Source organism: Diabrotica undecimpunctata, chromosome 3 (genome assembly GCF_040954645.1).
Source record: "Diabrotica undecimpunctata isolate CICGRU chromosome 3, icDiaUnde3, whole genome shotgun sequence".
Taxonomy (NCBI): Eukaryota; Metazoa; Arthropoda; class Insecta; order Coleoptera; family Chrysomelidae; genus Diabrotica; species Diabrotica undecimpunctata.
The window spans coordinates 43,468,475-43,485,219 of record NC_092805.1 but is presented as its reverse complement, the minus strand read 5'-3'; the positions used below and the strand labels follow the sequence as shown (position 1 = coordinate 43,485,219).

The 16,745-nt window shown below is 34.8% G+C and overlaps 3 protein-coding genes across 4 annotated transcripts in view; 2 read left to right on the top strand and 1 right to left on the bottom strand.

The window, feature by feature from the left end:
- The window catches only part of LOC140436748 (fatty acid-binding protein-like), a 78,580-nt gene that overhangs the window by 13,148 nt on the left and 48,687 nt on the right, over nt 1-16,745 (top strand). The gene's annotated exons all lie outside the window — the stretch shown is intronic.
- Nucleotides 399-2,131, top strand: IFT52 (intraflagellar transport 52). The gene has a single exon (XM_072524319.1). The coding sequence runs from the start codon at nt 857-859 to the stop codon at nt 2,102-2,104; it is 1,248 nt and encodes a 415-aa protein (XP_072380420.1). The 5' UTR covers nt 399-856; the 3' UTR covers nt 2,105-2,131.
- LOC140436747 (synaptic plasticity regulator PANTS) overlaps nt 9,970-16,745 on the bottom strand; it is a 145,315-nt gene continuing 138,539 nt past the window's right edge. The window contains exons 2-4 of the mRNA XM_072525813.1: nt 12,020-12,124; nt 10,293-10,457; nt 9,970-10,238 (exon numbers count right to left, since the gene is read on the bottom strand). Coding sequence (XP_072381914.1) covers nt 10,011-10,238; nt 10,293-10,457; nt 12,020-12,109 — 483 coding nt within the window. The 5' untranslated portion in view covers nt 12,110-12,124 and the 3' untranslated portion in view covers nt 9,970-10,010. The remainder of the gene's footprint in view (nt 10,239-10,292; nt 10,458-12,019; nt 12,125-16,745) is intronic.

The following is a 16,745-nucleotide window of genomic DNA, read 5'->3' as shown; positions in this document are numbered from 1 at the left end:
ATCAGAGATATATTTTTTGATCAAATACAGAAAATAAAAAAAATTGGACCTGTAGCCACCTCTAAAACAAAGTTGTACGCTTTTTTCTAAAAAAAAATGCATTTTTAGGTTATACACACTCAACCTATGGGTCTAAAAATACACAAATTGCGCTGTCTTATTTTTTAATCACATAAAAAGTAAAATATGAAAAAATTGATTATGTTTTCGATGTCAAAATGCAATAAAATACGGGGTATCCCGTAAGAAAAAATATAACTTTGATACGCCGCAATTTTTTTGGACATCCTGTATATCTCAAAATAATTAGAATATAGCTTTTATCAACTTACAAACTATTAATGTGAAACATTTTTTAAATTTTTTAACCTTTCGCTGTAATCTTCCGTTCCGTTAGTGGTGACTTACACTGTATATTGCGAGGTTCATGTAACAGTACATTTTTCCGGCACCCGGAATATAAAACTTTTTAGTAGTAGAAAACAGCTTTATTTTCGAAGGATTTAAGTGAGAACTTTTATATCATCTTTCTTTGAGGTAATAACTTAAAAATATATTTAAATATGAGTAACATTTTATGTTTTATTAAGTCAGATCTGTATTAACTGCTATGATAGCTAATTTTATATTTCTGACTGAAGACTGAAATAATTAGCTTCTGTAATAAAATCAGAAAAAACTTACTTTTACTGCATACGGAATTGTAACCATTTCGTTTCATTCAGTACATTTTAATGTTGTATTTAGAATATCATAGCATAGTTATGGGTTACCTAGCAACGGAACCATAACATTTCAAACGATGATGTGTTACGGAAAACCAACAATTCGAACATAGTTTGTATAATTTGTAAATATGCCTCCTACAGATGATATTTCACTTGAAAATAAAAATACTATTATATTTAATGCATCCAAACAAGAAATATTTAAGTTGAACGAGAATTTTAAAGTATTTCAACGAAAACTGAAACTTCAAGCAAAAATGATCGTAAATAGAGAAGAAATTACAGAAAATGTGTTGCAGAATTGTTTGGTTTTTATTTTAGCTGGTTCTCAATTACCTTTTGAAGAGAATGAAATAAATGCAATGAAAAGCTTTATCGAAAAAGGAGGTAGAATGTTAATATTACTAATGGAAGGTAATCCTAATGATACTTGCAACATAAATATATTATTAGAACATTTTGGGATTATACCAAATATAGATTGTTTGATTCGGACACACTATTACAAGTATTTTCATCCAAAAGAATGCTTTATCAGCGACGGTAGTGTAAACAGTGTTTTAAACAAAGAAAAATATGATATTAAATTTGTTTATCCCTTTGGTTGTACATTGAGTGTAAGTAAACCCAGTTTAGCCGCAATTACAAGTGGTTTAGCATCGTTTCCAATTGATAGGCCGATAGGTGCACTCTATTATAATGAAAAATCTGAAGGGAGGCTGGTAGCCTTAGGTTCCTGCCATATATTTTCCGATAAGTATATTGATCACGACAACAATGATAAATTAAGGGAAATTACTATGGATTTTCTAATGGGACAAGACAGTTTGGTGTTTCCCGCTGCGGATTATGACGATATTGACTTAACGGATCACCATATAGTACCAGAAACAGCTATGCTTGCTGAGAAGCCCAAGCTATGTCTGAGTGATGCAGTGGGTCAGAATATTGTAGATTACTCAAAATTGTTTGATCACAATATGTATTCTATGAATACCATGCTGGTTCCAGAAACTATTAAATTATATGAAGAACTGGGAATAAAGCACGAACCTTTACGAATTATAACTCCAAAATTCGAAGCTCCTTATCCTCCTCTACAACCAGCAGTTTTTCCACCTTCATTTAAAGACTTACCACCGCCGCCTTTGGAGCTTTTCGATTTGGATGATGCTTTTAGCTCCGTTTTTACAAACTTGGCCCAATTTACTAATTCATTTATGATGAATGAATCTAATAGTGATGAAAATCTTGAAACCTATATTATAGAATGTTCGAGGATTTTAAATTTCGAGGAAACCATTGACGCTAAGGAGATCCTGTATAAAATATGTTTGGAAATTTCAGATTTTAAAAGTATTGAAACTATAAAATAAGCTAAATACTAATATTTTTGTTTTACACCTAGGAGACTTGTTATTTGTAAATATGTTATTAAAGTATATAAATATATGTTTTATATGTAACATCATCATCATTCTGGCTTTACATCCCTGCGTGGGTCCTAGTCTCCTCAAGAATTTCTCTCCTGTCGTCCCTATCCATCACCTTCCTCCGCCAAACACGTATTCCCATATTTCTCATGTCTTCATCGATGTTATCAAGGTACCTTTTTCTGGGTCTTTCTCTTCTTCTCTGACCAATTGGTCTATCAAGGAGCGTTTTTCTAGCTGGGTCATTTTGTTCAATCTGCATTACATGCCCTATACACCTCAGGCGTCCTATATTAATATTTTTTACGGTGTCTGGTTCCTGGTATATTCTATAAAGTTCAAAGTTGTATTGTCTTCTCCACACTCCATTGTCATTCACTGCTCCATAGATTCGCCTTAGTGTTTTTCGTTCGAAACATCTTAACATGTTCTCATTACTTTTTGTTATAGTCCAGGTATCTGACCCATATGTTAGAACTGAGCGTATTATTGTTTTGTACAGTTTTATTTTTGTATCTCTCGATATATTTGTGGATTTAAGAAAGAGATTGAGCCCAAAATAGCATCTGTTGGCCGTGCAAATTCTGCGTTTATCTCTGGCGGTAGTATTATTTTCAGTTTTAAGGATTTCTCCCAGGTACCTATACAAATTTGCTCACTGCTTCGACGACGTCGTTTTCTATAATAAGTGATCGTAAGATTTGTGATTCATCATCAGCCTCTCTCAATCCACTGCTGGACATAGGCCTCCCCTGTTTGTCTCCAAAGTGTTCTATCTTGTGCTTGCTGTATCCAGTTTTTTGTTGTCTTTCGTAAGTCGTCTTGCCATCGTGTTGGTGGTCTTCCTCTGCTACGTTTATCGTCTCTTGGTCTCCATTCAACTAGTTTGTGAGTCTATCTTCCGTTCTTCATTTTGGCAACGTGTCCAGCCCATCTCCATTTTAAGTTACAGCTTCTTTCAATGACGTCTATGACTTTGGTCTTAGCTCGTAGATCTTCGTTTCTAATCCTGTCTCGCAGAGTGGCCACTATCATTGATCGCTCCATTCTTCTCTACGCTACTCTTAGTTTTTGTGTGTTTTTCTTTGTGAGCGATAATGTTTCTGCACCATAGGTCATCACCGGTAGCACGCATTGGTTGAAAACTTTTTTCTTCATATTAGTTGGGATGTCACTCTTAAAAACGTTCCTAAGGGCTCCGTATGCTGCCCATCCTTGTATTATTCTTCTGGATACTTCGGTTGTTTGATTGTCCTTACTTATCTTAATTTCGTGACCCAGATATATATATTAGTCTACTAGTTCTATTTCTTCATTTTGTATTTCAAGGTGTTTACTTGGTACTAAGTTCGTCATATATTTTGTTTTTGTTATATTCATTTTTAAACCTATTTTATGACAGGCTGTACTAAGTTCTTTCAACATTTTCTTTATTTGTCCCAAATCGTCTGCAATCAGGACTATATCGTCTGCGTAGCTTAGGTGGTGTAGCATCTCTCCGTCCACATTTATTCCTTTGTCACCCCATTCGAGGGTTTTGATCGCTTTTTCTAGATTGTGATTGCGTGCTTATTTTCATATACTTCGTTTTGTTGGTGTTTATTAATAAACCCATTTTTGTAGCTGATTCTTTTAATACTACATACGCCTTTCGTACAGCGTTTTCCGTTCTCTCAACAATATTGATATCATCAATGGTTGTGATTTATGAAATACGTAGGTATGACTTTTTCCAGACCAGATTAAACAGTATACAGGGGAGAGGGTCTCCCTGGCGCAGCCCGTTATTTGTTTTAAAAGGTACAGACAGTTCCCCCTGAATTCGTACTCTACCTTCAACTTTTTCAAGACTTAGTTTTGTTAAATTTACCAACTGATTTGGTATTCCTAGCTCTTTAATTGCATTGAACATTTCTCTTCTATTCACACAGTCGTATACTGCTTTATAGTCTATAAATATGTGATGAATAGGTATCTATGCCATATTCCAGTGTTTTTTCTAAAATTTGTCTCAGGGTTACAATCTGATAAATTATCGATTTACCACCTCTGAAACCAGCCTGGTATTTTCCTACTATCCGTTTAGCATATGGTGCCATATGATGATATAGTACTGTGGAAAATATTTTATACGCTGCATTTAGAAGTGTAATTCCTCTGTGGTTAGAGCATTCAAAGATATCTCCTTTTTTGTTTATGGTGCAAAGTATTCCAATATTCGAATCATTGGAGAGGGATTTCTGTGTCCATATCTCTTTTATAAGCTGCTATATAGTTCAGCTGGGAGATTATCTATTCCGGGTGATTTGTTTCTGGCTAGTTTTTTAACTTAATCTTTAACTTCAAGAATCTTTGGTGGTTCCTCTTCCTTCTCGTCTGTTCCCCTTACCTCATCTCTTTTGTCTTCCTCTATATTAAGTGCCTGGTTAAAGTATTCCACTTGATTTTAAAATCCTCGTTTTTTTCTCGTTATCGATGGACTAAGTTTCTTTCGGATACAAAGCTTACAATTACCCAATCTTGCACACTCAATTCAAACTTGTCGTCACCTTTTGCTTCACATTCAGTATCTGTCTCTGCTTACATTTCATCATTAGGATCATAATCAGACTCTGACGATGGTAGTATAATGTCACTGTCCCACGAACTTGAAGATTCCCTGAAATCCTTGTTTTTGTTTAGTTATTTTTTTAGTGCTTTTACTTTGGCCCTTTTACTCTCTTTTTCTAATTTTTTTCGCTTCTTTAGCCCTTACTTCAGCTCCAAGTGTAAGTTTTTGTGGTGTAGCTATGAGAATCTTCGTAGTTACTCGCTTTCTACCCCTTGTAGAAGTCCTGGGCCCGGCTTTAGGATGAGATCTGATCATTTCTGGGCTAGTAAAAGTGGCAGAATTGAATGGCTGGTTATTGTGCTCTATTGATGTTTGTTGTAGCGGTTCAGTTTATAAAGTATCTCCATTTACAGGATGTGATCTAATTATTTGAGGTGTGGTGAAAGTGCCAGTGGAAGTAGAAGGCTGATTTTTGTCCTCTATTAGTGTTCGTCGTAGTTGTTGATTATGTGAAATCGATCCAGTTGAGGAATGTGGTCTAATTATTTCAGGGGTGGTGAAAGTGCTAGTAGAAGTGGAGGGTTGGTTATTGTTATCTATGGCTGGTTGTGCAACATCAAACTGGAGATAAAATGGAATTGTTTACCGGATCTTCGCGATCAGTAACATACGCCGACATAATTTTCATCGGTAAAAATATTGGAATTGGAAGGCCATATACTCGTAACTCTGAATCCACTGTCAATTTAGGTGAAGTAACAGCTACGGAGAAAGCGTAAGCTAAGCATCCTCCGACTTCGTATATAGTAATTGTCCTTCCTGGGTGGGTCACCATTTAATCATCACAGGTAGTATTATAAAAACTCTTGAGAGGGCCAAATACACTTCTATCTAACGCCTGCTTATGCGACATATGTGATGGTATGGTAAGAATTATTCCGTGTTGTTTAGCATACGTTATAGCTTCCAGACTAACGTGACTATCATGATTGTCCACTTTGATTAAACATTTATTGTCGGTAGTCGCCTTTACATGTTTTAGAAAATGTTCCAAAAATTTGATAAAATTAGAAGCGGTCATCAATCCACTTTCATAAACTATGCCGGTGGTCCCTGGTGGGCTATAATCAATCATGCGATCTTGCCAAAGTTTTCGAGGGAAACCCATAAAAGGCGGTATATGGTTTCCAATTGCGTTGATTGCACAACAAACAGTTACTGTTGCTCCACGCTCCCCTGACGTAATTTTACCAACCTGTTTTTCACCTTTGCATGCACTGCTCTTCTTTGGTTTATGGACAGTTGAAAGTCCAGTTTAGTCCACGCAATTGCTTCTGGTCCAATTCCATTGTTTTCAAGAACTATCTTTAAATTTCCGTAAAATTTTGATACATCGTTTCTGTTGAAGCTAGTTGCTCTAGAAAGGTTGCTTCCTTAGAGCGTAGTGATAAGGCCTTCATCCTCTTCAGAAATTCGTATAACCAGTCGTAACTAACTTGTTTATGTTTATTCCACGAAGCAGGTATTTTTTTTTATTATTTATTACGGCAAACTCGTATGCCAGTTCTTTTGCTTGTTTGGTTGTAAGGCCATGGTGTAATTTGCTGGCAACATCTAAATAATGTTTAAAAATATTTTCCTCTGCATTTGTAAATACATGAGCCTTCTTCATCAAGAGAGCCATCAGGAGATAAGATTATTTCAACATTTTCGGATCGTTGTCGGCGAACGTATCTTTTTAATGTCATAAAATTTATTTGATAACGACTTGCCGTTCCCTTGAGAGACGTACCGTTATTAATAACGTCTAAAACAGCTTCTTTTAACTTCTGGCTGTCGACCGGTGCTCTTTTCTTGGCCCCTTCCCTCCTTTTATATTGACGTGGCAAAGTCTCCCCCAAGAGGCCATTTTAATATTTAAGTCTATAAAAATATGACAACAAACTAGAACTCATCTGCAAAACGTAAACTGAATGATTTTGGTGTTAAATAAAAATTGTATGAAAAACTCACCTAAGCGAAAATTAACTTGAAATAATTCTGAAAACACTTCTTGGTAGGGACAAAAAAATTGTAATGAACATTTGCTATTCGTTGTGTTATCTAACAAAAACTAAATTACATAGGATCTAAAGCCATATTAACAGCTACGCTATGTTGCAGGTTTTATAATTTTAGGCTGCTTATTTACTGAAATTTTAAAGAGTGATCAAGTCTCCCTCTTCTCCCTTACTCAGAACACATATTTAAGACACCATTAGCAAAGATGGAATAAAAATGAATGGTATAATAAATAAAATATACCAAGCAGATGATATATTATAATTCTGGACCATCTACTTGTTATAGCAGAAATCCAGAAGATCTTCAACATCTACTTAATAAAATTGTAAACACAGGATATTCAATACTCAAAAATGTAGATTTTATCATTGCCCTGAGCTACCCAAAATCAAAAAATTATCTCACTGTTGTTACCAACCTTTATTAAAATGATACTATTCTCAAAGAACAAAGAAATTGTCATAAAGGTAGAGGCACACAATATATTTTTGTGGGACCAGAATATACACAAAAATAAATCAAAAATCCTTATACATAAAGTAACATGGACGTCACCTGATGGTACAACCAAAAATCAAATAGATCACATCCTAATAGAAACCAGGCACTTCTCTAATCTAATGGATGTACGTACTTATCGTGGAGCTAATATAGATTCAGACCACTTCTTAGTAGGCGCAAAAATAAGAGCAAGAATCTCAAATGCAAAAAAAGAAAAGGGCAAGAAAATTACCTTGAACATGAAAGCACAACAGATGAGAATTTAACAGCTAGCGAGCAATGGGATATATGTAGAAGAACAATTAAGGAAGCGGCAAATAACGTCCTAGGACCAGAAGAATCCACTCCACGCAACAGTTGGTTCGACGATGAATGTGAAGATATCACTAAAAGAAAAAATTATGCATATAAACTTATGCAACAAAGAAGAACACGGGATAAGGAGCAAATGTACAAAGATCTTAGGAAGGAGGAAAAACGCATACATCGAAGGAAAAAGCGGACCTTCGAAAACCAGATTATGCAAGAGCTTCAATCATTAAAGGGGCAAAATGAAACTAGAAAGTTCTATAATATCCTAAATAAGACAAGAAAAGAATTTAAACCACGGCTGACGATGTGTAGAGACAAAAATGGACATATAGTCAGTACCGCTGACGCAGTACAAAGCAGATGGGTTGAGCACTTCAAAGAACTACTTGGTACCGAAGTGGAAAATGATGCGTCACCCCAAAAACCAAGAAATAACACTCACGTAGAACCTCCTTCAATATTTGAAGTGAAAGACGCAATCACACGACTCAAAAATAGCAAGTCCCCAGGAGTGGATTGTATCCCCGCAGAGCTCATCAAACATGGAGGTAACAGCATTATGCACCAAATTCACAACATAATAGTCAAAGTCTGGGAAGAAGAACAAATGCCAGAGGAATGGTGCACTGGAATCATATGTCCACTGCACAAAAAGGGAGATTTGTTGGAATGTAAAAATTATAGGGGTATAACTCTTCTGAATACAATGTACAAAATATTCTCCAACACCCTGTACAGCCGTTTAAGTACGTACGTGGAAGAAATCCTTGGTTAGTATCAAAGCGGTTTTAGGCCAGGTAGGTCAACAATTGACCAGATTTTTGTGCTACGTCAAATCTTAGAAAAAACCAATGAATTTAATATTGACACGTTCCATCTCTTTGTGGACTTTAAGTCAGCGTATGATAGCGTCCTAAGAGGTAAATTATACGAAGCCATGAATGAACTTAACATTCCCCATAAATTAATAAGGCTCGTAAAAACAACTATGAGTAAAGTGATCTGCAGAGTGCAAATACAAGGCGATATGTCACAAGCGTTTGAAACATATGCAGGGTTACGGCAGGGAGACGCGCTGGCGTGCCTTCTCTTTAATATAGCGTTAGAAAAGACTATAAGAGATGCCGAGTTACACAATAGGGGAACAATCTTTAATAAATCAACGCAGATTATGGCTTACGCTGACGATCTGGATTTGATCGCACGTACTACACGAGGACTTAAAGAGATGACTTCCACCTTCTTGACAGCCGCACAAAATATGGGCCTTAAAAAAAACGAGGAAAAAACCAAAATGTTAGCATCTATCCCAAATAACAGAGATAGAGCTAGAAACGCCGAAGAAAACTTCAGTATAGACCAATATAATTTTGAGGTAGTAAATAAGTTTACATATTTGGGTTCTCTCATAACAAACGATAATGACACATCTGAAGAAGTAAAACGGAGGGTACTGCTAGCAAACAAATGTTATTTTGGACTAAGCAAGCAGCTAAAAAACAGAAATTTAAGCCAGAAAACCAAACTAATAATATATAGAACACTCGTCCTACCAGTGCTGACATATGGGTCAGAAACATGGACCATCTCCAAAACAGACGCAAATCTTCTGCTCGTCTTCGAAAGGAAGATACTAAGAAGAATAATGGGCGCATTCTGTGAGAATGGTATTTGGAGAAGGCGATATAATTTCGAATTGTACGAGAAGTATAAAAAAATAGTAAATGGTAGAGATGTAATATCCTTCATAAAAATAGGTAGGCTTAGATGGGCTGGACATGTGTCAAGAGCAAATGAAAATTACCCACCCAGACGAACTCTATTATCGGTCCCAGTGGGAAATAGGAGTAGAGGCAGACCACGACTGAGATGGAGGGACGGTGTGGACGAGGACGCAAGGAAAATCGGCGCGGCAAATTGGCAACGGTTGGCGATGAACAGAAACGACTGGCGAAATAGACTGGGGAAGGTCAAGGCTCAACTAGAGCTGTAGCACCACTGATGATGATGATGATTCTCAAAGAACAAAGAAATTGCCATAAATGTAGAGGCACACAATATATTTTTGTGGGACCAGAATATACACAAAAATAAATCAAAAATCCTTTTTAGCGAAGCCCAGGACATACTTGAGATAACAAGAAATTATTTTGACACAACCAGAAGCTATATAATATTAAATGTGACTGAAAGGAATATGACTAGGAGGTTATTACCATTGAAAATTCATTAAAGTTGCAAGAAAAGAGAAAGACAATGGATTTCAGTTTTCATCATGACTTCTCCCTTACTATATATACTTTTATCATTCAAATTAAGAATATGTACTCTAACTGAATTAAAATAAGGATGCAAAGTATAACTGATCTTACAGAAAAAATGTAACAAAAAATTTTTATTTATAAAACTACAATAAAAGAATTACATTATAGTACACTTGTAATCCATATCAAATGAAGGTGGTATTTCTCCCTTCATTTCCTTAGATTTAATATTAAGATAACTTGTTTCATACTCTTTTGTAATATAATCTGGCAATGGGGAGTTCCAGTTTTCAGGAGGTGATTTTCGTTTTGTCCAGACATCATTCTGGTAATGAGGAAGTAATCTCTCCTTTCTTCTTTGTTTTTCACTCTGAACTAATTCATTCTATAAAATGTTGTATTCAATAATAAATTAAAATACACATATTATATTACTTACAGCTGCATTAACATCTTGGTCATTTTCCCATTTGTAACAATTTATGGAGTCTCTCTTCCATTGAGAACAATCTATAGATTTGCCAAAAATGAAGTATTGGTTAAATCTTGCTTTCAATGAGGTACAATCACTGTATTCTTCATCATATATAAAACATCTTCTTATCTAAAAAAAAAAATAAAGAGTAATCAGATTTTTCAAAGTACTGCTTTTAACCCTCCTTCCCACGGGTGGGGTCTATCAGTACAACTATAAATGAAATTGCTTAATTTTTTAAATTTTTTTTGTATTTTTTTCCTAGACTGGGTGTACCTTTTAATAGCACTGAATAGTACATTTTAGCATAATTTGGTGAAATTGTATGAATCCCTTCAATCGCTACCTGCAAAAGTATCCTGACAGACCCCACCCGTGGGTGGGCGTTTCTTGTTTTGTACTATGGCTTGGTTAATATTGCAGCTATAAATGCATTTATTATATACTGAGATCCAATAATACGAATGCAGAATTTCGGTTTTCTCGTCGATTGTTTCTTTAGGAATTGCGTTAGTCCAGAAAAATATGAAAATACGAGCCCTAAATATGAGTATATAGAGAACATCACAGTTACTTGCTGCACAATTTTCTGAAATTGAGCAAATGACGAGGGATGACCCAGCCCCACGAAAACAGGGATGTATAAGTATTATATAAAAAGAAAAACTAGGTATTTTTGCCAATTGTGCAAAAACTGGTTATGTATGGAACATATAAAAGCATTTTGTGCTGATCATGTAGAAAGAAAATTTACATAATTTAACCCCCTCTATTTTCTGTTTCTAATTTTAATTTTGGATGTATCCTTTTTACTTGTATTACTGTAAGTATATAGAATAATAATATTGTCTTCTTTTATATTTTTCTTTTGTATTTTACCGTTCATGATTTTTTTTAATAAACTCTTATAAAAAAATAATGGTGTTAGTTATTTCGCAGTAAACTATAAAAATATATATTGATAGACATATTATAAATATGTACATTTAGGTAGTACAACGTTACATCAGTAAGTTTCCTTAAAAATATTAAAAAAAAAATTTTTTTTTATAAGGAGAATATTGTTTTAAATTTGGTCCTGATAGACCCTACCCGTGTATTTGTGTCACAAGAAAGTCACCCGTGGAATGGAGGGTTAACGAATTAAGTTTTAATGGTCAAACGATGAAATATATTTATATAAACTCTTTAGTTTACATTTCACGAAGTTCACATTTGGTCTAATACTTGTAAGCAATAAAAATAAACTAATTGATAAATAGCAAACTATAAATGATACATTCTGTATTAACTGTAAGCAAGACACAATTTAACAATTGCAATTGTATAAATGTAATATCTGAGGAAATATGTAGGTACATATACATTTATTTTTAAATTGTTGTAAGTGTATCCTCCACTTTTACACTTTGGTACTTAGAATAATATTACACATATAAATTATAAAGTAAGAGTGAAATCAAGAGAGTGGTTCTATTTGGCAAAAGAAATAAACATTCCTCTCAGTGTCCTCTCTCAGTCACATATGATGTGTATGTGTAAATATCTGTAGTCAGTAATTTAGGAATTCCACTTAATGAATAAAAGTTAGGAAGCAGTTTCAATCTATACCTACAAAAATGAAAATCTATCTACTTAATTCATTAACTAAAATTTCGCAACTAATTCATTAACTAAAAAAAATAACTTACCATCCATTCATTTTCTACTTTGGGTGTTTCTGGCTTATCGTCATTTTTATTAACTTGTTCCTTATTTTCTTCTTTAATTCCTTCTTCCATAATATATTTTATTTTATTTTTGAGGTTACATCACCGCTATCTCATGTCATTGTGCATGTGTATATTTTCTGACACATTCCAGCTGTTTATTCGACTGCAAACGAATATACCCGAATAATCAATGTATGGTATGGTGTTATGTGTGGTGTGGTTTTTTAAATAAAATAAAACCTTTATTTCACGTAGCCTCCTCCTACAGTAGTATCGGCATAGGGCAACAATACATTAGCTGACAGTGTAGTCTTTACTGTAGGGATTCTGGCCTGTACAGAAAAATGTAAGCGGATGTGGGCTAATTATTTTTTAGATAATTGATTGCAAAGGCATTCCTAAAGATTCCAATGAAACTGAAAGGAAATTCAAAACAACGAATTAATAAGGCAGAAATGATAATTCATAAATGAATGAGTGAAGTTATCAAAAAGGATAGAGTCAAGACTAAGAAATACAGGCGAATGGAGATTGAATTATTTACCGATGAATCCAAATTCTGCCCAAAGTTACCGGATGGTCGCGGAAGAGTCTGGAGAAGCAATGAACGATATGTCGAACACACTTTTAGTCCTAAAACAGTTTTTTAGGGTCTGCAAATGTGGTATTGCTTGGCCCGTTGTTCGCCAGACGTAATTGACTGAAGGTGTCGGAATCTTGCGTTCTGCAAACCGTTCGTTGCTCTTTTCAATTTTATTTACCTACTTCTTGGTGAGCGTCTTGTTTACCTTACCACTGAAACCGTCGTAGCCACTGACATCGTAGTAGGTACATACCTTCACGTTGGTAGAACTGGGGTTCTATATTCGTTGGATCAGGAATATGAGAACTTTTAGAGCACGTACTCTGATTCGGCCAGTAACGAACGCTGATTGTACAGGGTGTGCTTGATTGGAAGTTTGCGCCATATTCGCACACACGGTCCGTGTGGGATTCTTGAGTCCGCGCACTAGTGCAGTTACTATCCTTTCAGGTTTTCGAACTCCTTAAAGCTGTACACCCTCCCAGTTTCTTGGGAGCTTAAGTTTGAGTTAGCGTAGATCCCAAATATATTTAAGCGGTGAGTATTTCTTCCTACTCATCCAGTTAACTTCAAACCATCGAACGAGATGGTCATCAGTCAGAAGAAATGAATATCTGTACAGAAGTTAGACAGATCATATCATGGATTGATAGAATTACAAATAAAGAAGTACTGGAGAGCGTTGGTAAAGAAATAGAACTAATCACCACTGTACAAACCAGAAAACTGGAATAACTGGCCACGTGATGAGAGGACCAAAATATGAAATTTTAAAACTCATAATATAATTGAATCGGTCATTTCAAAAACAACACGAGTCACATATTCCTAATTTTACAGGAGAGCAAAAAAACTAAATAGTTGAAAGATGGATGAAATGGATGACCTCAAAATCCAAAGTTATATTGTAATTGTGTTTCTAATCATAATGATATATAAATCGTCTCGAAAAAATAAAGGTTTTTTGAAAAATGACTTTTGAAATATTGGACTAATGCTGTTTTTGCATGAAACGAAAAAAAAAACAGAAATACAACCATTTATATATTTTTTTCGAAACTATAGAAACTACAAAAACTGCTAATTATTAAATAATAATATTATGGAACAAAATCAAATTCATTATCTGACTCAGGGGCTACGTCATCAACTTGCTCACTGGTAGGCCACTGGAAAATTTTCTCGTAAGATGGTTTATATTCTTCTAAAACGCTGTTTTGAACTTGCTTGATATTTGCCATTTTTTGGGATTAATAGCTACAGCATTATTTGGGTAAGCTATTGATGTTGATAGTAACACGGGGCGTTTGGTTTTGGAAAGACGAAACGTATGACTAATGAAACACTCAATAAAATCGTGAGTCACAACTGTACCCTTTGCATGCTTATCGTATTCAAACGACATAAACGACGATGGAGAGAAGGTTCTTTTTTGTTGCTTTTGTACCTTTGAACCTAGGCTTTCATTGGAGAGGCAGTTTCGCTTGTAATATGGTGGTCACCAATTACGATAATCTAATATCTGACGTGTCTTCATCTCAAAAACGGAAAAATTTGTCCCAGCTCCAGCCATAAGGGAATAATATGGGTCTGGCATATAAATTCTGTCATGCTTCTTAATTTTTGATTTCAGCACCCCAAAATCTCGATCATTCGGCAAAAATGAATGTCCTCTGATTGGAAAGTAATGGATTATTTTGGAAAATCTGCCTGTATCCGTCAATGAGAGCAAAAACCGGATCATCGTATGTTTCCTATTTTGTCCAGGACAGTTGTCGCTGAACAAAAACACTTCTTGTACGTTTACGGGTAAAAAAGTTTCAAAATAATGGGATAACATGGAACAAACTTCATTAGCGCCTTTATTGGCTTGGCCTTCATGATAAACGTAAAACACAGATTCCTTGGTTTTAACATTTTTTATACCGAAGCAGTTCACCCATAGTTGACGCAAATAAAATATCTCTTGTATCGGTATACAGGGTAAAGGAAGATTTTGCATAAAATCGAACGTGAGAACAACTGCGTCCTCTTGATTTTCACAAATATCTCTCACAAAATTTATCTTGTGAAATTTCTTGGACCTTCTTTTATGAACCGCTAGTTCTGCTTCTGCGGTACGTTTGGCATGTGCTCCTAGGGACTGGCTGTTGATTTTTGTAACCAATTCTTCGCACTTAATACAGGTATCAACTATCTACCAAAACGCAAAGAAAACTGTTCTTTAAAATATTTTGCGTAGTATTTATACTTAAAATCCACATTTTGATGTTTTTCTTTAAAAAGACTATGCATGGTTTTGACATCTAGGCGTGCATCAAGGTATTCAATTTTTTTACTTGCATAGTGTGTCTGTTTTCTGGGAAATGACAAAATATGATCATAAATGAGCTTATGACTTCAGGGGATTTGGTATTCCATTTCGGGTGTTGTCCTCGTCTTTCGCGGTGGGTCAAAGACTTAAGAAGCAAGCTGCAAATTCTTCTTACACGACCTTCTAATATCCCATAAATCGAAGTAAAAGCCTTTTTACAGACCTTTTCGTTCTTCTTTCGATTTGGAACATGATAGGTGAATTAAAATTCTTTCAACACTGCTCTTTCTTTTAGGACACGGTGTCTCTGAACAGGCACCTTATCGATATTTTGCTGCAAGAATATAGCTTGCTCATTTTTGGTGGAAAAGTTATTTAGTGTGTCAACACAAAAAGCCAATTCTTCTTCAGAAAATTGTTGGAAACATTTTGCTCTGCATCTAAAAAGAAAAGAGATTTTTAAGGAATGGTAAAATTTCTAGCACACTAGAACATAAAATAAGTTTGTAGCTGATAAATTCCTGTATAGTGATATTAAACCTCTCATTAATATTACAAAAAACGCCGATTTTCATCCTTGGAACAAGTGTTCATTGAACTGACACTAAGTTTATATTTTTAAAATTTGCAAAACAAGAACCTTAACGACAATATTACATTACTGTAGTTTGTTTATTTATTGCGGAAAAAATATGGTTTTATTAATGAAATATTAAACTATGTTATGAAAACTATAAAAATTTGCCTATTGCTGATATAAACGGTAATAAATAAACCTCTGTAAATCTACATAACAGCATAAATTATTACTTACTTGCATTTAGGTCCTGTAGCTCTAGGAGGTACAATATTTCCTTTATAGTTAGTGTGTTTGTAAACCTTTAACTTTGGCATTACGTACAACATTCCTTCTGTATTTATCTGGATTGGGTTTTCTCTTTTTTAAGGGTAAATGTTCATGTACATTATCGTCAGATGAAGTAGGCATATTATTTCTTTGTTTAAATAACAAAAAACCAATAAATTTAAATTAATCGTTGTCAAGCACTTAACCTCACAATGCAACACATTAATGAAAACTGAAATAAAAACATGGTAACATAAACGACTCAACAATCATACGATCTCGGCTACCAACCAAATTCTTAGAAATTATGTTTACAAATTCATCGCAAAAACTGCATACGTCCTGGACTCGCGTTGTTTTTGCACAGACCTTCAATTTTAGTTTTTAAGTATTTCGACAGATTATGTACGGACTGTTGTCGTTTTTGCACACAACGTGAGTTTATCTTAGAGGAGTCTATTCCGCACAAAAAGTTAGTTTCTGAAATTTGTGGACCTATGCACTTTTTGAAATGACCGATTCAATTGATTTACGCGCGACCTCATTGGCTGCGAGCTGACTGTGCGCCCCAGCGTGTTATTAAAAGTTCCATATCTTGGTCAAAAATTAACATAGAAACACTTACAAAGCTTAAAATGTTTGAACTGAAAATGAGTTAATCTATAATTTCCATTAGCTACTTAGATTTTCAAGGTTTATAGCTTAATTTTGTTTACATCTCATTGAGAGAGCACGTACTAGAGTCCGACCAAATGGTTACAGTTGCTGGACAGTTTCTAAATCAGATGGAGAAAAGGAAATTAAGGAAATTTCTTCGGCAGTATCGTGATATTTTCGTACCGAAAGGAGGAAAAATGGGAAGAACTACCGTTGTTAAGCATAAAATTGATACTGGTAATGCTAAGCCAATTCGTCAAACAGCTCGACGATTACCACAGGCGAAAAGAGAGGAAGCTGAAAC